The 22061-nt window shown below is 37.4% G+C and overlaps 1 protein-coding gene across 1 annotated transcript; it reads left to right on the top strand.

Moving 5' to 3' along the window:
• On the top strand, positions 1997 to 21730 carry LOC102185728 (transmembrane protease serine 11B-like protein). Its single transcript, XM_005681662.2, has 10 exons — positions 1997 to 2205; positions 4875 to 4990; positions 12317 to 12435; positions 12534 to 12601; positions 15665 to 15825; positions 16947 to 16985; positions 17789 to 17963; positions 18904 to 19163; positions 19910 to 20052; positions 20851 to 21730. Exons 1-10 carry the CDS (start codon positions 2198 to 2200, stop codon positions 21010 to 21012), a joined length of 1251 nt encoding a protein of 416 aa, XP_005681719.2. The 5' UTR covers positions 1997 to 2197; the 3' UTR covers positions 21013 to 21730.

Here is a 22061-nt window from a genome sequence, read left to right as displayed (position 1 = left end):
TCATTTTATCTAAGCATATATGTTATTTGATGAACATCTACTGGATACTAAGAACTTTGATAAACATTATGAAAAACAAATATAAGCTATAGTTCTTGCCTTCAGGTTTAAGTAACTTATATTTTCATTGGTATGATAGAACCCTCCACAGAACATATTCAAATAGAAATCAATATGATAATTTCTATTAAATTGAAAATGAGCACTGATCATAGTAAATATTATGGGCCATAAGAAAAGATTAAAGAGAAGGGTTTAGATTAAAGATTAATAATTCCAGGGAAGGGTTTATGAAGGTCATAGTAATTAAGTTGGACCATGAAGCATGGATAAACATTAGATGGTAGAAATGGCAATCCTGGGTGTGTTAATCTTAGAGGTAGGAAAGCACTTGCCATTCAAGGAATGTGTGTGTATTCGTTGCTCAGTCATGTCCAACTCTCTGCAACTCCATGGACTGTAACCCAACAGGCTCCTCTGTCCATGTCCATGGAATTCTCTAGGCAAGAACACTGGAGTGGGTTGTCATGCCCTTCTCCAGGAGATCTTCCTGACCCAGGTTTCCCTGCATTGCAGACAGATTCTTTACCATTTGAGCTACCCAGGAAGCCATTCAAGGAATAGAACTGTGAGAAATAGCTCAAGGAAAGTCAAGTTTTAGGTAAAGTCATTGTGAAGATAATACAATGTCCTGTACATTGTGTCAAGCACTTGGCCTACATGGTCTCAGTTGATAACAATTACCTTAGTGTTAGTGTTACTCGCTCAGTCGTGCCTGACTCTTTGCGACCCCATCGACTGCAGCCCACCAGGCTCCTCTGTCCATGAGGTTTTCCAGGCAAGGATACTGGAGTGGGTTGCCATTTCCTTCTCCAATTACCTTACATGTACAATATTGTTAGATTCCATTCTTACTTAAGAGAAAAGGGAAGCTCATAAAGATTTATGCCAAATAACTAGTTACTAGTGATCCTGGCCTTGGAACAGAGGTCATGCCCTTCCTGTTAGAGCACGCTATAATGGAACAGTATTGGTAAAAAGAAATGGCATTCTAAGGACCTTGAATATTAACCAGTAAGGTTTCTATTTTATCCTGAAAGCAAGTGAGAGTTTTGATGATTTTTAAATGAAGAAATGTTATGAATATGTTTTAGGAAGATGAGTCGTACCTATTAATATTATCATTCAGGTCCATGTTCAAAAGTTCCCTCCTCAGAGAGGCCTTTTCTGATCACCATAAAGATAGCCTTCCACCATTTTCTACCCAATTATTCTGCTTTACTTTCTTTACAGCATTCATAAATATCTCATATTGAGTTAAGTATTTACTATTTTCTTGATTCACTTAGTAAAATAATGCTTGACTAGATTAGTTAACTCCACTTCCCATAAAGACATCAAAATAGAACTGATAAATCCTATACCAAAACCCACTTCCATCAGTAAATCCATTCCTTCAAAAATGTGCAGAGAATCCAGGGAGAATTTTTAGATTAAGTGTGTTTCAAATGAGTAGTGCTGTGGCAAAATTATTTTTTTAATTGACGTATAATGGCTTTACAGTTTTGTGTTAGTTTCTGCTATAACATGAAGTAAATCAGCTATACATATATATACGTATATTTCCTCTCTCTTGAGCCTCCCTCCCGTCCCCATCCCACCCTTCTAGGTCATCACAGAGCTCCCTGTGTTATATAGAAACTTCTTACTTAGCTATCGGTTTTATACATGGTAGTGTATATACTGTAACAGAATTATATCAAAAAAACAAACCCACAATGTACATTTAAGTCCTTTGTCAGAGACTGCTCTGGTAGGTACAGTTGGTTTCACTGAAGAAGAACCACAGTATCACAGAAAAGGGGTGGATGGAATCTGAGTCAGAACACTGATTCACCAATTTGTGGTGATATTTCTTGGGTGGACCTGTCAGATGACCAATCCACATTATGTCTATGTCTTAGTATCCAACTCAAAGAGAATTTTCATTTCTTCCTTTAAATCACAGATCCAAGCTGTCATCAACACTTGTTAAACAAGTTTCCTTTTAATTGCTTTCTGCTATTGCACCCAGCCCTTAAGATCCCAAGTATCACTGTGGTTAGTACATTTACCTGAGAACCACTGATCAGGACAAAAGAAGTGCAGAAGTTTCCTTTATCTTTACTAACATCAACAGCCGTTGTATCAGTACAATATGCACAGGTAAGTGGAGACTTGCTTAATTCTGACATAGAAAGAAGTAACACTTTCCCCACTATGACTCCCACCCAAGGTTTGCAGTAAAACAATTGAGTTTGAGGGGAATTCATAATTTTTCCACAGCAGTTTGGATTTCCTGCCTGGGGGCAACCCTATTATTTACATGTTGTACCTGGGATCTATAGTTTTGTTTTGTTTTGTTTTTTTTTTAGCAATTTGGGGAGTGCTTCAAAAAGCTAACATGCAGCTTAACATTCTGTGAATTAAAAACAATATTAATGTGTAACTGCTTTTTACTTAAAACTTTTTTAAATTTTATATTGGAGTATTTAGTTGATTAATAATGTGTTACTTTCAGGTGTACAGCAAAGTGACTCAGTTATGCATATACATGTATCTATTCTTTTTCAAATTATTTTCCCATTTAGGTTATTATGAAGTATTGAGCAGAGTTCGTTGACACAGCAGGTCTCTTGTTGGTTATCTATTTTATATTTTTATTTATTTAAAAAATGCTTGGAATATGATTGCTTTATAATGTTGTGTTACTTACTACAGTACAGCAAAGCGAATCAGCTATACATCTACATATATCCCCTCTTTTTTGGATTTCCTTGCCATTTAAATCGATGTGTGACTATTTTAAAGTGGAGAGAAGGAAGCAGAGAGAGAATTTTTTTCTCTCATAAAGCTAATATTAAATTGTTATTGGTGGTAATGATTATGAATCCTTCATTTTTGTTTAATATCTGTGATTTCTGAAGTGTTTTCATGTATATAACATTGAATATCACAGTACCATTGCTTCATAAGGGTTCTCTATAGAATAATATATAAAATTATGTATTTTTATCTGTAAAATGTTCATAAACTAGAATAATGTAACTATGTATAGACATGTGTTACCTCAAATATCTAATTAGATTATTACTTCATGTGAACAATGATTATTCATGCCAACCTTTTAAAAACATGCATGGAGTTTTCATTGCAATGTATACAATATACCAAAATTAACTGATCCTAATTTATAATATTTATAACATTATGAATTAGGATAACTGAAATACAAACTCATACTTTACAGAAATATTTCTCTAAAAAATGTGCATCCTAACATAATACTCTTAATTAACTATGCTCCAAAATAAAATAAAAATAAATTCATGTAAAAATATAATTAGAAAGAGCATGCTCAGTCAGGGGAGTACTGGAGAGAAGGACTGGGAGTTTGGGATTAGCATATGCAAGCTATTATACATAAAATGGATAAACAACAAGGTCCTACTGTGTGGCACAGGACACTATATTAAATATCTTCTGATAAACATATTGGAAGAATATGAAAAGAATGTATATATATGTATAACTGAATCACTTTCCTGTATAGTAGAAATTAACACAACATTGTAAATCAACTATACTTCAATGAAATAAATTTTTAATTTTTAAAAAAGAAAGAGCATGCTCACTGTGATGAGCATGCTAAGAATATTTTTCTTGAACTAAATACTGTTATGTGATTTCTTTTTTTATTAAAAATATTATATTTGTAACCCTGAGTTAAGGAAAGAGTGTTCACACACACTTAAAAGTGGAGAAGAAACAAAAAGATTGTTTTGTTCTGTTTCATTTTGCCTGTAAGTTAGTCATCACCTTTATGCTGGGTAGGTAATATTTTTATTTATAGAGCACCTCCTCCTTCTCCGTCATTCTGACACTTGTGTGAAGTCTTAAACTGAAAGAGTTCAAAGGATTAAGCCATTGTTTCTAAGCACTGCTAGTTAGCCAGGAAAGGTTCAAGCCCTAGTTTAGTGAGTAACTTCTCAGGGTGAGGCAATAATCTGATTGCCTGGGGGATCTTGGGGGAATCTTAAAGCACGGTTGCCTCTGAAGGTGCATTTGATGAAATTTTAGGTAGTCTGTGGCTGCACAAGAGTTCTGAGTGATGAAAGACCAAGAGGGAGAGAGGAAACACTACAAGTGAAAGTAAAGACTTTAAAACCGTATTTTATCAGTATCAAATTCTTTTGTAGGGCTAGTCCAATGAAATAGGAAAACTCTTAAAAGAAAGCTATGTTTTAGATCTTTGCCACAGAAGCTTTGAGATTGATAGCAGTGAGATGGGTACTGCTCTGATCCAATATGGCACTTCATATTTGTGTGTGTTCTTTTTATATAATAAGGACATAGTAAATAACATAGGATCATGATCATAGGATAAAAATTATAATAAACTTAGGCATCAAGAAATCCTAAGGCATTTCTATTCTCTTCTCCTCCTGGCCCCCCCCTACCTGGCAAGGTCTTCACTTACTACCTTTTTCCACTACCCATTGATCAAGGGAGGGAACTAGAGTCTAAGTAAAGGTAACTTGGTACCAAACATCATAACTCCTGAAAAATAATTTCATAGCACAGATCCAGAGAGGTTCAGTCATAAGCTTTAAGGTAAGCTCATAGGCTTCACCTCCTTTTTCCCCTTTCTTCCTTCTTTCCTTCCTCTCTCCTTCCATCCTTTCTTCTTTCCTTCCTTCCCATCTTCAAATGTCTTTTGGTACTAATGTGTTTAGAGTATGGATATTCTAGGGGTGAGCAAGAGAAAATAAATAAAGATTTGGAATGGCTGACTTTTCTAATACGCCTTTCTTATTCATATTCTTTACTTGCAGACCAGTGACAGTTTCTCGGACATCTTTTCCACTGTGGATGATTTTCCTCATTGTGTTTGGAGTGGTGGCAATCCTAGGAACCACTATTGGTCTCCTAGTTCATTTTCTGGCAGTAGGTTGGTAATGAATACATTTCTATTTCTTTAAGTTTGTTGTTTAAGTTTGTTGTTCATTTCTATTACCACAAGACAAAGAAACAATTGCAAACAACAAATAATCTCTTTTTAGAAAGGCCATTAATGAATGACCCAAGATCCCAGAAATAAGCGTTGTCAACATTTGTCAGTGTATTACAGACATTGTTTTGAATATGCACAGGCAACATAATGTTTGCTTTATAAAGACATGAGTGCATAGATAATTGGTAAAAAGTGAAAGTCGCTCAGTTGTGTCCGACTCTTTGCCACCCCATGGACAACACAGTCCATGGAATTCTCCAGGCCAGAGTACTAGAGTGGGTAGCCCTTTCCTTCTCTAGAGGATCTTCCCAACCCAGGTCTCTGACATTGCAGGTGGATTTTTTTACCAGCTGAGCCACCAGAATTCTTTACCAGCATAATGTATGCTACATAAAGACATGAGAGCATGGAAAATTGGTAGATAGGCAGAAAAAGTAATCTACCAAGATGGTATCAAGGGTGTTATTTTATATTGATAATTAAAATATTATACTCATTGTATGTGATGAAGAGAGAAGGAAATGGCAACCCACTCCAGGATCCTTGCCTGGAAAACCCCATGGACAGAGAAGCGTGGTAGGCTACAGTCCATGTGATGAAGAGAAATCAAAGAATACTGAATTTTGACTATTTGTTTCTTGATACCAAAGATATTAACAATAAAAAGTCTTCTCTACATACGTTTTAAGAAAGACTTTGGAAAACAAGAGAGAAGTGGAGTCATTTTTAAAAATCATGTGTTTTAACTTTAAACATTATGTTATTCATATCCTGCTATGAAAGTTTAAAAATAGGCACACAGACCTCTCATTTGTCTGTCACACTTCCCAGCAGTTTGTTACCAATATTATTATGTTTCACTGTCAACATTTATAGCACTTTATTTTGGTTTACAATTATAATTACTACAGTTTTGGAGTTTTGAATGAATATATTTTCATATTCAAATATTCATATGCTCACCATTACTCCTTTATCCATGACTTTGCTATGCTTGGATTTATTTTTCCTCCTAAGCTTCATATGCTTTAGTTTTAAGAATCAAACTGTCACAGCTCTTTATAAAAAAGCGGACCCTCCTCTGCTACCCTTATTTCGCATTTCTCAGAGCAACCATTTTCAATTCTTTGATTCTTAACATTTCTATACCTGGACTTTTCAGCTATTGATATCTGTTTACTTTCTACTATTCATCTCATACTTCTTCACTCCCTGGCTACATGGTTGTTGATTTGGAATTTCCCTTTAGCAACTTTCTAGGAGTTATTTTCAACTGTCAACTGTGTTTAACCCCCTAATGCCTGGATTTCTTTTTTATTATTTTATTCACTTAACTGTGGGCTTCCCTGATAGCTCAGCTGGTAAAGAATCCTCCTGCAGTGCAGGAGACCTCGGTTCGATTCCTGGGTCAGAAAGATCTTCTGGAGAAGGGATAGGCTATCTGCTGAAGTATTCTTGGGCTTCCCTTCTGGCTCAGGTGGTAAAGAATCCACTTGCAATGCAGGAGACCTGGGTTCGATCTCTGGGTTTGGAAGATCACTTGGTGAAGGAAAAGGCTACCCATTCTAGTATTCTGGCCTAGAGAATTCCATGGACTATAGTCCACAGGGTCTCAAAGAGTCAGAAAGCAAATTTCACTTTCACTTAGTTGTGGGATGTATGTTCCAGAAACTTTCAGGGAAGTTTACATTTTGACATGACTGAAAATATCATAATCTACTTTTGACCTTAATTAACAGTGTAGAATTCTAGGTTGAAAAATGTTTTCCTTCTGAATTTTGAAGTTAGAGCTCTATAATGTTCATGCTTTTATAGTTTCTGCCAAGAATTCTGATGACATTTTGATTCCAAACTTTTGAGTGATAACTCTTCTATTCTTCCATCTTCTGAAACCTTATTGGATTTTTTTCTTTGTCCCCAGTATTTTGAAATTTTATGGTAATTTGATATAATCTAGATCTTATTTTTATTCATTGTGCTGGCATTTAGTGGGTCCTTTCTATCTAGAAACTCATGTGCTTCAGTTCCTGAAATTTTTCTTAGATTTTTTTCTTTGATAATTTCTAGCCTTTTTCCCCTCTTTCTGGGGCTCCTGTAATTTGGATATTAGGCTTCCTAAATGTAGTCTCTAATTTTCTTATCTGCTTCTTTCTATTTTTTCCATCCCTTAGTATTTTTAAAAATGACTTTCTTGGTCATTTTCTCAAGTTTATCTTCCAAACTTCTACTGAATTCTTTATTTCTACAATTATATGTATAACTGCTTTTAATTATCTGGTTATTGCTTTATATAACATCTTGGTTTTATTTCTTACAAAATTTTGTCCGAATATAATAATCTGTTTTAGTTTTTAGTCTCTTTCCTCAAATGTTTTCTCTGTTTATTTTGGCAATATTTCATATTAGATACTTGTCTCAAGTATATGTTAATCTTTCAGCTCAGTGTCTGCTAATATTTAAGGTTGGAGATTAAAGAGCTGACTGAAGCTCACTATGAAAGAGATATCTGTTGACAATGGTTTTAACTATAGACTGTCCTATTTAGGTGGTTTTGTTGAGAGAATTCAAGTTACCGGTACATTTAGATATTTTTCTTGAACTGGTCGGAATTCCTCGGTGTAGAGAAACTTCATTTGTTTTACACAAGCATATTCTGGGCTGGGGAAAAATAAAATGGAGTAGGGGAAGAGTTCAGCATGTACATTTTTAGAATGTGCACACGCTTTCAACAGTGTTTCTCAGTTTCACTAAATCCAGAAAATTTAGCAGTTGGGGGAGACACTGGGATCTAGTTGCTTCAATCATTTAGAGCTCTTTAAATTCAGCCTTCCCTTGTCTTTTGGTCTTTTCTGAGCTTAGAGAAAGGAGAATGTTGTAGTTCTTTTACTCCCAAAGCCTTAAATGGAAATGTTCCCTTAAACTCTATTGCACCTAGAGCACTCAGTACAAAAAATACAAACAAAAAACCAAAATCCAATCCTTCAAAACCATGTGTGTGTAAATTGCAGGGTTTCTATACAGAAATAAGTTGTAAGTAATCAAGTCATGGAAAGGTTGTAAAATAAATCTTTCTGCACTTTATCTTTCTCAATTCATATTTGCATGTGGACTACTTTAGAGATGAGAATGTAATCATAAGGTGCAAATATGTGTTTTAGATTTTTCATCTCCAAGGGGTTGTTTTCATCTCATCAGGTATCCACAGAGTACAAAGGCTATATTCACAGTGATTTTAGCATACTGAACAATCTCAGTGGTATATTAGGCTTCTTGCATAGAATTAAAGTAAGAATAGAATACTCAAGAAATGATTTCCTTGGACTTCCCAGGTGGTCCAGTGGTTAAGAATCTGCCTACTAATAAAGGGGGCACAGGTTCAAACCCTGGTCTGGGAGATTCCACATGCCATGGGGCAGCTAAACCCATGGGCCACAACTACTGAGCCTGTGCTCTAGAGCCCACACACTACAAGACAAGCCACTGCAATAAGAAGCCCTTGGGCAGAGGAACCTGGTGGACTATGGTCCATAGAGTCTCAAAGAGTCTGGCACGACTGAAGCAACTTAGCTTACACACAGCACAACAACTAGAGAGCAGCCCCCATTTGCCACACTAGACAAAGTCCACCTGAAGCAATGGAGCCCCAGAGCAGCCAAATATAAATAAATGAAATTTTAAAAAGAATTGATTTCCTTGTTCTAGGGTATAGTTTCTCAGCCTTAAATATCTTAGATATTAAATGTTCCAGTTTATCCACTGGCTCTGGGAAGGTGCTCCTTGCAATTGTAATAAAATCAATTTGGATCTGGCCAACTTATTGATTCAAACTGAAGAATAGTCATGACTGACTATTATAATAAGTAGAGATATTTAGAAATCTAAATAAAGAACTAAAGGATGCATTGTGAACAATGAATTATGAAAAATAAATTGAACAGCTTCAAGGTCTATTTTTTGCTACCTATAATAAAACCCAGTACACTACCATTGCAAAGCCTGATCTCTATGATGAATGATCCGTGACCACAGACCAGCTAACAACAATTAACAGTGTTCACTCACAAATGATTATTTATAACTACACATTTTCAGCATTTTGAGAAGTTTTCAACTTCTTTTTCTATCACTTTTCTCATTGTAAAATATTTCCACCATATTTATAATGACAACGCATCAGTTCAGTTCAGTTCATTTCAGTTGCTCAGTCGTGTCTGACTCTTTGCAACACCATGGACTGCAGCGTGGCAGGCCTCCCTGTCCATCATCAACTCCGAGAGTTTACTCAAGCTCATGTCCATTGAGTTGGTGATGCCATTCAACCATCTCATCCTCTGTTGTCCCCTTCTCCTCCTGCCTTCAATCTTTCCTAGCATCAGGGTCTTCTCTAATGAGTCTGTTCTTCGCATCAGGTGGCCAAAGTTTGGAGTTTCAGCTTCAACATCAGTCCTTCAAATGAACATTTAGGACTGATTTCCTTTAGGATGGACTGGTTGGATCTCCTTGCAGTCCAAGGGACTCTCAAGAGTCTTCTCCAACACCACAGTTCAAAAGCATCAGTTCTTTGGCGCTCAGCTTTCTTTATAGTCCAACTCTTATATCCATACATGACTACTGGAAAAACCATAGCCTTGACTAGATGGACCTTTGTTGGCAAAGTAAGGTTTTTTAATATGGTTTCTAGATTGGTCATAACTTTCCTTCCAAGGAGTAAGTGTCTTTTAATTTCATGGCTGCAGTCACCATCTGCAGTGATTTTGGAGCCCCCCAAAATAAAGTCTGATGCTGTTTCCATTGTTTCCCCATCTATTTACAAAGAAGTGATGGGACCAAATGCCATGATCTTGGTTTTCTGAATGTTGAGCTTTAAGCCAACTTCCTCACTCTCCTCTTTCACTTTCACCAAGAGGCTCTTGAGTTTTTCACTTTCTGCCATAAGGGTGGTGTCATCTGCATATCTAAGGTTATTGATATTTCTCCCGGCAATCTTGATTCCAGCTTGTACTTCATCTAGCCCAGTATTTCTCATGATGTACTCTACATATAATTTAAATAAGCAGGGTGACAATATACAGCCTTGGCATACTCATTTTCCTATTAGAACCAGTCTTTTGTTCCATGTCCAGTTCTAACTGTTGCTTCCTGACCTGCATACAGATTTTTCAAGAGGCAGGTCAAGTGGTCTGGTAGTCCCATCTCTTTCAGAATTTTCCACAGCTTATTGTGATCCACGCATAGTTAATAAAGCAGAAATAGATGTTTTTCTGGAACTCTCTTGCTTTTTTGATGATCCAGCGGATGTTGGCAACTTGATGTTGGCAAATCCTGTGCCTTTTATAAATCCAGTTTGAACATCTGAAAATTCATGGTTCATGTACTGTTGAAGCCTGGCTTGGAGAATTGTGAGCATTACTTTACTAGCATGTGAGATAAGTGCAATTGTGTGGTAGTTTGAACATTCTTTGGTATTGCCTTTCTTTGAGATTGGAATGAAAACTGACTTTTTCCAGTCCTGTGCCCACTGCTGAGTTTTCCAAATTTGTGGGTATATCGAGGGCAGCATCTTCACAGCATCATCTTTCAGGATTTGAAATAGCTCAACTGGAATTCTATCACCTCCACTAGCTTTGTTCACAGTGATGCTTCCTAAGGCCCACTTGACTTCACATTCCAGGATGTCTGGCTCTAGGTGAGTGATCACACCATCGTGATTATTTGGGTCATGAAGACCTTTTTTGTACAGTTCTTCTGTATGTTCTTGCCACCTCTTCTTAATATCTTCTGCTTCTGTTATGTCCATACCATTTCTGTCCTTTATTGAGCCCATCTTTGCATGAAATATTCCCTTGGTATTTCTAATTTTCTTGAAGAGATCTCTAGTCTTTCCCATTCTATTGTTTTCCTCTTTCATGTTTTATTTTAACATGGTGTCTGCCTTTCTATATTCATACAGAACTTGTTGTTTAACAGTTAAATTTATCATCTAATTATATCCTTATTAGTATCTCATGTATGCTTTTATCCATTTGGAGCCTGTCTCCTACAAGATAATCTTCAAAGGCAATGATCATACTACAAAATAATGTTAACATTTTTTTAGTGTTTACTCTATGCTAGGCACTACTATCCATTATCTAGCATATTCCTAGATGTTTCTGTCTATCACATATTAGGGGTAAGATGCATTATATATCAAACAGCATAATATCTATAAAATTTAGGAAGGAAATATAATGGATTAGATGTGGGCTTTGGGGTCAGAGAGGTCAAGAGGTCAAGAGTTCAGGTATTGATACTTGGCTCTTTTTAGTAGCTAAGTGATGCTAGGTAAATATCTGAATATCTCTGAGACCACATTTCTCTTGAAAAATGGGTATTCTTCACATGGTTTTTATAAAATATCTTCACATAGTAGATGCTTAATGGTAATAATTTTTAAAATATTTACTTTTTATTTTATTTATTTGGCTGTACCAGGTCTTAGTTGTAGCACATGGGGATCTTTGATCTTTTTTGCAGCATGCAACATCTTTAGTTGCAGTATGTGGGATCTAGTTCCCTTATCAGGGATCAAGCCCAGAGCCTCTGAATTGGGAACACAGAGTCTTAGCCACTGGACTATCAGGGAAGTCCCAACAATTTTTATTTATACTCCAAAAATTGATTATTCTAGACAGATATCATTTATAGCATGTCCTAGGTTTCCTCAGAGCTCAGTTGGTAAAGAAGCCACCTGCAATGTAAGAGACCTCAGTTCAATTCCTGGGTTGGGAAGATCCTCTGGAGAAGGGATAAGCTACCCACTCCAGTATTCTTGGGCTTCCATTGTGGCTCAGCTGGTAAAGAATGTGCCAGCAATGTGGGAGATCAGGTTTTGATCCCTGGGTTGAGAAAATTCCCCTGGAGAAGGGAATGGGCTACCCACTCCAGTATTCTGGAGAATTTCATGGACTATACATACAGTCCATGGGGTAGCAAAGTGTTGGACTTGGCTGAGCAACTTTCACTTTCATCTGTCTCAATCAAGATGTAACTCTTCTTTTTGACCTTTGTCTGGTATAGATCTGCTCCATTATTGGTCTCATAAATACTTTCTGCAAAGCCTAGTTTATCTAATCAACTGCCCCAGAAAGGTTCACAAGGTTTATAAATATCTAATATGAACATATTATTTACTATTAATATTTGCTATTACCATGTAATTTATATTTGGATTTGAAATTCATTTCACTAAAATAATCATTGGATCATTTCCTTATCTCACAGAAAACAAGACCTACTATTACCAAGGTAGCTTTAAAGTGCTGAATATCCCATATAATAGAAATTATGAAAAGGAGACATCACAAGAAAATAACTATCTTAGCAAAATTCTTGAGACGAAGGTAAATTAGTATTTTCTTATATTTAGTTCATTGTTAATTCTCTGAAACATAAATTTATTACTGGAATTTGATGTTTGACTCTATGTTCTCTTTAACAGATGTCTGATGCCTTTCAGAGTTCTAGCATTTACAGACAATACATCAATTCTCAAGTCATCACACTCGTGTAAGTAACTAATAACTGTTAGAAAAGATATCAACCTATCACATATATCATTATATTTGAAATACCACTATAAAAAGAGTCTGTTGACATATTACAATCATTAGCCAGTAAGTTACTAATGAATGACATCATCCTAAGCTAAATATCAGGCTAATTGTTTAGTGTACAACTAAAGGAAAGTCTGAGCTATTTAGTTAAGTTCATTTTTAGTGACACTGAGAATACATTATTTCTTAAATCACATATGAATCATTTCTCTAATATTTAAAGTTTTTATGTTCAGCAAATACTAACTGGTCTCTTAGACCAATGTTTGATGGTATAACATTTTTATTTAGCTGTAACATAAATACATATCCTGTTTTTTCATGTTTTTCTATTCTTGCAAGTTAGCTAAACACCTTGGAGAACTGCCCTAGAGTTCTTTTATGGTAGAAAAAAGCATATCTACACCAGACTTTGATGTGAAGGAAATCCTTTTAGTGGCCACAACAAGAAGCAAAATAGCTGTGCTGTGTTTTCTGCAAGAGTTTGCAGAAATATAGACTAGCTAATGGAGCTCTGTGTGCTGTACTTTGTCACTATTGTGTCTGATTCTTTGCAACACCATGGACTGTAGCCTACCAGGTTCATCTTTCCATGGGGATTCTCCAGGCAAGAACACTGGAGTGGGTTGCCATGGCCTCCTCCAGGGAATCTTCCCAACCCAGGGATCAAACCCAGGGCTCCTGCATTGCATGTGGATTCTTTACTGTCCGAGCCACCAGGGAAGCCCAAAAATACTAGAATGGGTAACCTATACCTTTTCCAGGGGATCTTCCTGATCTAGGAATTGAACTGGGATTCCTATATTGCTGGCAGATTCTTTACCAGCTGAGCTACCAGGGAAGTCCAATGGAGCTCTAGAATAGGAGTTAATCCAACTTTGCCACTTAGTAACCCTAGAGTCTTGAGTGAATCACTACATCACTCTGACTCTGCTTCCCTGTCTGTAAATAGTGATAACTAACAGATACACTGCATTCCCCATAAAACTATACTCAAGATCAAAGAAGATAATGTGTATGGAAATATTTGCAAGTAAACACTTTTCCAATGAAAGCTGTTATTGCTTTTACCTTAATCAAGGCTACCAGACTATGTCTGCCCTTCTGCTGCTCCTGGAGCTCAAGGGGACTCCTAGAATTGCAGAATGGTTCAAAAGCTCAACTTGAATTAATCTTGGGAATTGATTTTAGTATTGGAAACAGTGGGAGGCTAACACTAAAGGGTGTCTTTCAAAGAGAACTGCAACCACCCCAAAGCTTCTGCTTGGTTTTCCCACACATTTAACTTCAGGTATCTAAAGGAAATGTGAGCCCACAGAAAGTGATGGAGAGGCTACAGGTCTGAGGTTTTCATCTGGGCACACCTTGTTGATGGCTCAGACAGTAAAGAATCTACCTGCAATGTGGGAGACCCAGGTTCAATCCCTGGGTCTGGAAGATCCCCTGGAAAAGGGAATAGCCACCCACTCCAGTATTCTTGCCTGGGAAATTCCATGGACAGAGGAGCCTGGTGTGCTACAGCCAATGGGGTCACAAAGAGACACGATTGAGCGTCTTAATACTTTTGACTTTCAACTGCTACTATAATCAAACTTGTATTCACTGAGTGCTACCTAGGAATGACTATATATTTATATACCAAAAGATAATCATTCATTAGAAAGATCTAAAGCATAATAATACCACTTCAGGCACTAACCTCAGAGATGTTCGACAATTCTTACAAATCTATTAGCCAGCCTCTTGGACTGCCCCCACCCGCATTCCAATACCAACCAAATCTGTCCTGAACATAGGTCAGGTTAATCTTCCACAAGCAGTTTTATTCAACAACTTCTCTTTATTGCTGCCCCTTGGCTAGCATTCAAATCCTCTTCCATCTGAGCTCAGTCTCCTAGACACTGTTGTCACTGGCCAACTGGGCATAGAGACAGAGTGCATAGTATAATGAGCTTGGGTTAGAGAGTCAGTTGTACTGTATCTGGATCTTAGTTTAATTACTGTGTAATCTTTAGCACATTGCATGTTTGTGTACTGTCATGTCTGACTCTTTGAGACCCTATGGACTTTAGCCCATCAGGCTCCCCTCTTCATGGAATTCTCCAGGCAAGAATACTGGAGTGGGTTGCCATTCCCTTCTCCAGGGGATATTCCCAACCCAGAGACTGAACCCAGGAAACCTGCATTGGCAGGAAGATCCTTTGCCACTGTGCCACCAGGGAAGCCTCTGAGCACATTAGGTAGACTTTCAAAGTCTCAAGTTTTCCTTGGCTGCAAAAGGAAGGTAATGACACCTAAGGTGCAGGGTTGTTGTGGAGACTAAGTGTGATAATAAATGTGATAATGTAGTACCTGGAACACAGCAGATACCCAGTAAATGCTAATTAATATTATTGCTATCCAGTTATTCTGCAGTACTATTCCTCCTTTGTTCTGCCTGATAGCAATTTTTGCTTGATGATGAAATAGTGATAAAAATATTTTAAGGTCTAGTGTGTATGTTACCTCTTCAATAAAAATTTCTCTGATACTTTAAGTAAACCATGACTTGTCTTATTTGCAGATAAGATAAACATCTTATTGCTTTGCCTCATTTATTATAGTCATTTGTATAGATGTCATCTCTCTTAGAAACCTGGAAACTTCTTGAGAGTAGGAACTCTGTTATAGTCACCCTTTTATCACCCCATAACACTTAGTCACTTCTCATGGCAGCTCAATAAATGACTGATGAATGTAGGAATAAATGATCCCGGTTTTTATGTGATACTTCTACTCTGTGCCTCAAGCCTTTCCTACATTTTTAGATGTGTTGAACTACTTGTCTTCCAAACTGAATAGCTGTATGCATACTGTCACCGAAGCAAAGGTAGGCAGCTGGATGATCCTGTAAGTAACTTAAAGTGAAGGTTCTACAGACACCTACAAAAGAACCGAAGTGAAGATACAAGAGGTCAGGGAATAAATACAAAATGTTCATTTTTAGCAACATGTGAAACCTTTACTGTGTTTTTAGTCCTGCTGACAACAGCGTGACAGCATATATATGGCTGGTATTCAAGGCGCCCAAATCAATGAAGGAAAACACAAGAAGAGGAATTGAAATCATCTTACGTCAAATGCTGAGGAACCAGTCAGGATCCTTGACTACAGATCCTGATTCGCTTACACTTAAGGGTAAGCTTATGTACTAGATGGAAGTAGTGTTACTCTCACCTTTTTATCCTGAGCATATATCACAAGCACCAAGCACAAAGCTGATTCTCATTTTTTTAATGAATAAGTCACGGTTTTATGTCAGAGCAAGATTTGTATTCTTCATTATTAAAACACGCTTCGATCATAATAATGCCACACCTTAAAATTGGTTCTCTGAGGGAAAGTGAAAGTGAAGTCGCTCAGTCATGTCCAACTCTTCGCGACCCCATGGACTGCAGCCTACCAGGCTCCTCCATCCATGGAATTTTCCAGGCAAGAGTACTGGAGTGGGGTGCCATCGCCTTCTCTGTGAGGATAGAGACTGTACCTTTTTTCCTGTTTCCTTGGTTCACAGTAACAACATCATTCTGGTGGGGAAAGCAGACCAGTTTTGGCAGCCCTGGTGGGAAAGGTGGATCCTGCATTTACCTAGATTGGGGGCAGGAGGACCCTCTCTGGAGGGAATGCTAAACGGGTATACATGAGTGAGACAGGAGGCTCTGGGTTCACACACCCCCGTGACAACAGGGCAGGCTGGGCTGGGGGCCCTGCCCTTGAGTTCCTGAAGCCCCAGGGCTCTTGCTGCCTGAAGTGTGGGCTGCGATTATTCAGGAACACAGCTGCTCTTTATTCTAAATTAAATAGCAAAACTTTGAACAATCCTCACAGTTGTGATGTATTCTTGTATTCTTTTCATGATCTCCTATAACTTGCAGAAATAGGATTCGATCAGCCATTATAAGACAAGTCAATTTTTAAAAGTTATTTTTGTTTACTGACAGGAATCAGGTTCACCTGGAGGTCTTCCTGTTCTTCAAAGGAAATATACTAGTAATTTTCCACTTTGGATGATATAGAATACAATTCCAATTAAATAAAAAGAAGTCTCTCATGTGGAACTATGAAGATAGTATTTCCATAGCACACGTTCATATATAGTAAAAGAACAATTCAAAATAAGCCAATATTCTCTCCCTTCTGTTGAAACTTTTTATCCTGAGATTCAAAATTATTTCTCTCTGGACCTACCATCACCAGCCCCAGGGTCAGTGACTAATGCTAGTCATTAAATTTACAATGAGCCTTTTCTTCTATTTCAGAAATCAGTAAGGTCGAAGCTGAAAAGATAATCAACAACCGTAAGTTCAGATCCTTTTTAATTAAATGTTTGTGATGATGTAAAGCATATCGATCAAGATTTGTTATTCTCAATCAGACACAGTTCTAATTGCTTTACATGTAACTTATTCAATCCTCACAGCAATCCTAGATAAGTATTATTATTATTTGTTTTGGAAGGACTGATGCTGAAAAGTGGAAGCTCCAGTATTTTGTCACCTGATGTGAAGAGTAAACTCATAGGAAAAGATCCTGATACCGGGAAAAATTAAAGGCAAAAGGAGAAGGGAATGGTTGAGGATAAGATGGTTAGATAGCATCACTGACTCAATGGACATGAATCTAAGCAAACTCTGGGAGACAGTGGAGGACAGGGGAGCCTGGCCAACCATAGTCCATGGGGTCACAGAGAGTCAGATGCAATTTAGCAACTGAACAACAAAAATTATTATTCCACTTTAGAGATGTGGAACTGAAGCATAAAGAAGTGAAGCAATTTCCTCAAATTCATCCAGCTTGTAAATGATGGGGCCGGAATTCAGACCAGGGAGTCTGGTTGCAGAGTCCATGTACTTAATGGTGTCTTTATCCACCTTGCACAGTTTCCATATCCTCCAAGTGTTGAAAAGTCTTGGAGATAGTATGATGGGTAGGAAGGTGATCCAGGGGTTGCTAGTGATTCCTGTGTAGATTACATTCTGTTTCTTTCAGTGAGAGACACTGTCAGATAGAACAACACAAGAATAACTGAGCTCAATCTCAGTTTTGTAATCAAACAGGATCTTGCTATTCTCAACAGTATAACACTGACTCTTTCTGACAGGCTGTGGGAGACGACCAAGGATGTCTGCTACATATGATAGAATCAAGGATGGATCCACTGCTCAGGAAGGAGAGTGGCCCTGGCAAGCAAGTCTCAAAAAGAATGGCCGGCACTACTGTGGGGCATCTTTGATCAGTGACAGATACCTGGTGACTGCAGCTCACTGCTTTAAAAAGTAAGTTCATCATATTGCCTGAGGCTAGGGCTTCCCTGATGGCTCAGACAATTAAAGATTGCCTGCAATGCAGGAGACCTGGGTTCAATCCCTGGGTTGGGAAGATCCCCTGGAAAAGGGAACCCCTACCCACTCCAGTACTCTTGCCTGGAGAATTCCATGGACAGAGGAAGCTGGTGGGCTACAGTCCGTGGGGTTGCAAAGAATCAGACACAACTGAGTGACTAACACTTTCTTTGAGGGAGGCTAATGTTCCAGTATACACCTGTTATCCCAGTGTAATCATCAATAGGATTCCTTCTCATTCTCAAGTGTTCTGGTTTGAAACACAAATCATATGATAAGCCAATCTAAGGCTTTCCTACCTTATCAGTAAGATTGGAAAAAGTCATTCATTCTTGACATTTTAGTTCTCACATGATTCTTAACTCTCATCACTTCATACTCCAGACATCCCAAATGATTTGCAATTGTTATCACACATAATTCTGTTTCAAACCTGCTTCCCACTCTGCACCTGCCTGTCTCCTTCTCTCCTTGTCTTTTAGGCGAGTATGACTTAGCTCTATAGTCTCATCAAAAGGCTACTTTTTCTAAGAAATCTGCCAGTCCCTAGAGCATGCAGATTTAAGTCCTCCTATTTTGTGGTCACACAACAGTTTAGGCAATTATAACTTTTTGTGTTCATGCCCATCTTTCATTAGATTTAAATTTCTTGAAGGCATGAACCATTTAATTTCTACAGCTTAATCATTTAACATAGTGTAGGTATAGGGACTCGAATATTTTTCAAGTGAATTTAAAAATCAGATTGTATCACTGATAATGGATTGCAAAGCAAGAAATTGTCATTAATGTCATGAAAAGACTATAACAGATGCAGCCTGTACCTCTATTTTTCTGAAATAAATGCAAAATACATAATTTTTGTTTCTTTTAGTTCACAAGATCCAAGGAACTATACTGTGACCTTTGGCACCAGAGTAAATCGCCCCTATATGCAACACTATGTTCAGCAAATTTTTATTCATGAAAACTACATCAGGGGTGAACTTCATGATGATATTGCAGTTATATTGCTTACTGAAAAAGTTTTATTTAAGAATGATGTCCATTCAGTTTGTCTTCCTGAAGCCACACAGATTTTTCCACCAGGTGAAGGAGTTGTTGTCACAGGATGGGGAGCACTTTCATATGATGGTAAGTTAAGTTTTGAGTAGGAACTTAATATGCAAGATATGAAAGAAACAAGGAAAAAAAAGATCTAGGGATAGAACAAAAGGATCATTTACCCCTGGAGGCCCAGTACTTCCAGGAAATTGTTCGAGGAAGGTGCATATGAAGTTATGACTTTGCAAACCCTTGATTTGGAACATTCCAAGGAGGCCAATTTGGTAGAGGAAACTCCTTGACCTGGAGAACCTAACTAAAAAGGTGCTGCTGCAAAGATGTAAGAAGGGAAATAAGGACAAATGAAGACAGCATTAGAAAGATGTTTCAAATTATTCTTTAAAAAATTATTTTTCTTTGGTTTGAGTGAGGGAAAGGGACTTTTTCATTCTTAGAATGTGAAAGTGAAGTCGCTCAGTCATGCCTGACTCTTCAAAACCCCTTGGACTGTAGCCTACCAGACTCCTCCATCCATGGGATTTTCAAGGCGAGAGTACTGGAGTGGGTAGCCATTCCCTTTTCCAGGGGATCTTCCCATCCTAGGGATTGAACTCAGGTCTCCTGCATCACTGGCAGACGCTTTACCATCTGAGCCACCATGGAAGCCCAATTCTTTACAAATTTCTTTTTCTTTGGTTTGAGTGATGGAAAGGGGCTTTTTCACTCTTAGAATAGGCAGAGTCAAATGTAAGTCTTATAAAGAGAGAACAAAGCTAGTTTTCCATCCTGCTCTGCTACAAAGCAGCTCTTTTGCTGATAATGTTTGTGTCCATTAGGTGAATACCCAGTATTACTTCAGAAAGCACCTGTGAAGATTATTGATACAAACACTTGTAATGCTCAGGAAGCATATGATGGGGTGATACAAGACACAATGCTATGTGCTGGGTACATGGAAGGAACTATTGATGCATGCCAGGTAAGTCCGGGCATTATTCACAATGACCATATAGTATATTATCAACTACTATTTTATGTAGATTATCAATATGAAAGTAATTCTGTGCTTCAGTTAATTTAATCTTTACAATCCAGTCAAACTCCCTCTCGGCTCTGGGACTAAAGTAATTCTCCCCTATATGCTACATGTGTTTATAAGTGTTTAATAAACACATGTTGGACTTACTCTGAGTTAAGCACTGACTGAAGTCCTTTACAAATACGAATCCATTTAATCCTCATCACAACTTTGTGATGTAGATGCTATCATTACTATCATTTTATAGATGAGGAAATTGAGGCCGAGGAAGGTAATTTGCAAAAGGGCACAAAGCTAGCATGTGGGAGAACAGGTATATAAACCAAACTAGCCTAGCCTCACAGTCCAAGCAATACTCTAAGCAATATTTCACTAAATTCTCAGTCTCAGAAATGTTTAAATTACTTCTAGACTATTTCTTTCACTTTGAGGCCTCATGGCTACAGTTTTGTTACATTTCTCAGATATGAAGCCTGCTACTTCAAGTATATCCATAATATATGTCTCCCAAAGCGTTCTCATGGAATGCTTATCAGTTCATGCTTTAAGACTCAAATTTACCCCAAAGAACCCCAGTGAATACATAGGCTAGTCCATCACAGTTGAGGTTAGACTTACATCATACACCTTCTGACAGTCTCTATGAAGCATGAACCACAAACTCATCTGGGCTTACTACTTTATGTAAGTAAAGTATCTGGAGGTAAATTCTCATAATGGCAAATATTTTTTATTTAGGGTGACTCTGGAGGACCACTAGTTCATCCCAACTCTCGAAATATTTGGTACCTTGTTGGAATAGTGAGCTGGGGAGCAGAATGTGGGACAATCAATAAACCAGGAGTCTATACACGAGTGACTGCCTACCGCAACTGGATTGCCTCAAAGACTGGTATCTAAGAGGAAAGCATCTTATAGACCCTGTTTTAGGTCATTTTTGCCTCGTACTCCTAAACCTTATTTAACGTGTATTTTAAATTGGTGTGTATAATAAATATTTTGGAAAAAAAAAAACACCTGTGTTCTTGAGGGAATATTTATGAACTTTGAGTAGACTCGACTAGACAAAACAAAAGATCTCGTGTTTAGTCGAGAAAAGCCTAACTGAAGAAAATGTTCCTATCAAAATGTACCATTACTATTTGTTTTCTATTTCTCACACCCACAACATGGTTATCTCTCCACACCACAACACTCTTGGTTTTAGTCATTCAGACTTTCTGGAATTGAGAAAACAGGTCCTTGTCCACTGCAGGTTAGCAAACAGCACTCTAGGAGACTTAGAACCAATACCTTCTGAGAGTTGGTTGCAACACACTGTATATGCCTTCCTTTCTATATTTTGTGGAAGGGATGTAGCTGTGAATTAAATCTGGTCTGAATTTAGGCATGGTTTAGAGTCTCCTATTTGTCATGGCGTCTTGATCAACTCTTGAAATCATTGTTTAAAATTTTCACCATAAGCAACATTAGGCAAAACAACACCTTTTTGACTTACAGAAACCAAGTAAACTAATTTTGCTTTGTTCATACAGGCTTCTGTGGAGATCCTTCGTTTGCAACATGTATAAAAAGAGTAGCTATGAACCATGAAAGTATATTTTAATTAAAATAAATTTAAAAGCAAACTCTCTTTGTTCAATATGACAATTTTTTTTTCTTTTCTTTTTCTCCTTTTTTGTTTTTCTGTTTGTTTTCTAGAGTCTTTTACTGTTGACCATCTCTCTCTCTCTTTTTTTTTTCCTGTTATTCTTGCCACTTGGTTCATAACTTGGGAGAGGGCTTCAGGGTGGTAAAAAAGCTACCTTGTTCATTCTATTAATTTCTGAGAGATTAATATTGAAACTCCAGCTAAAAAATCTTAATTTATCTACTTACACAATTGTAATATATAGTGGAACTATGTGTAATTTTGTTCTGTGTTTTCCAAGTCTTTAGTAAATTTGTTA

Source organism: Capra hircus, chromosome 6, assembly GCF_001704415.2.
Source record: "Capra hircus breed San Clemente chromosome 6, ASM170441v1, whole genome shotgun sequence".
NCBI lineage: Eukaryota > Metazoa > Chordata > Mammalia > Artiodactyla > Bovidae > Capra > Capra hircus.
The sequence above is the reverse complement of the archived record's forward strand: the minus strand, read 5'-3'. Positions and strand labels throughout refer to the sequence as shown.

Excerpts from the sequence above, each read along its gene's own strand:
- LOC102185728 (XM_005681662.2), top strand. Across the intron at positions 19,164-19,909 it reads GGGAGCACTTTCATATGATG|GTGAATACCCAGTATTACTT; the intron begins GTAAGTTAAGTT and ends TGTGTCCATTAG. Across the intron at positions 20,053-20,850 it reads GAACTATTGATGCATGCCAG|GGTGACTCTGGAGGACCACT; the intron begins GTAAGTCCGGGC and ends TTTTTTATTTAG.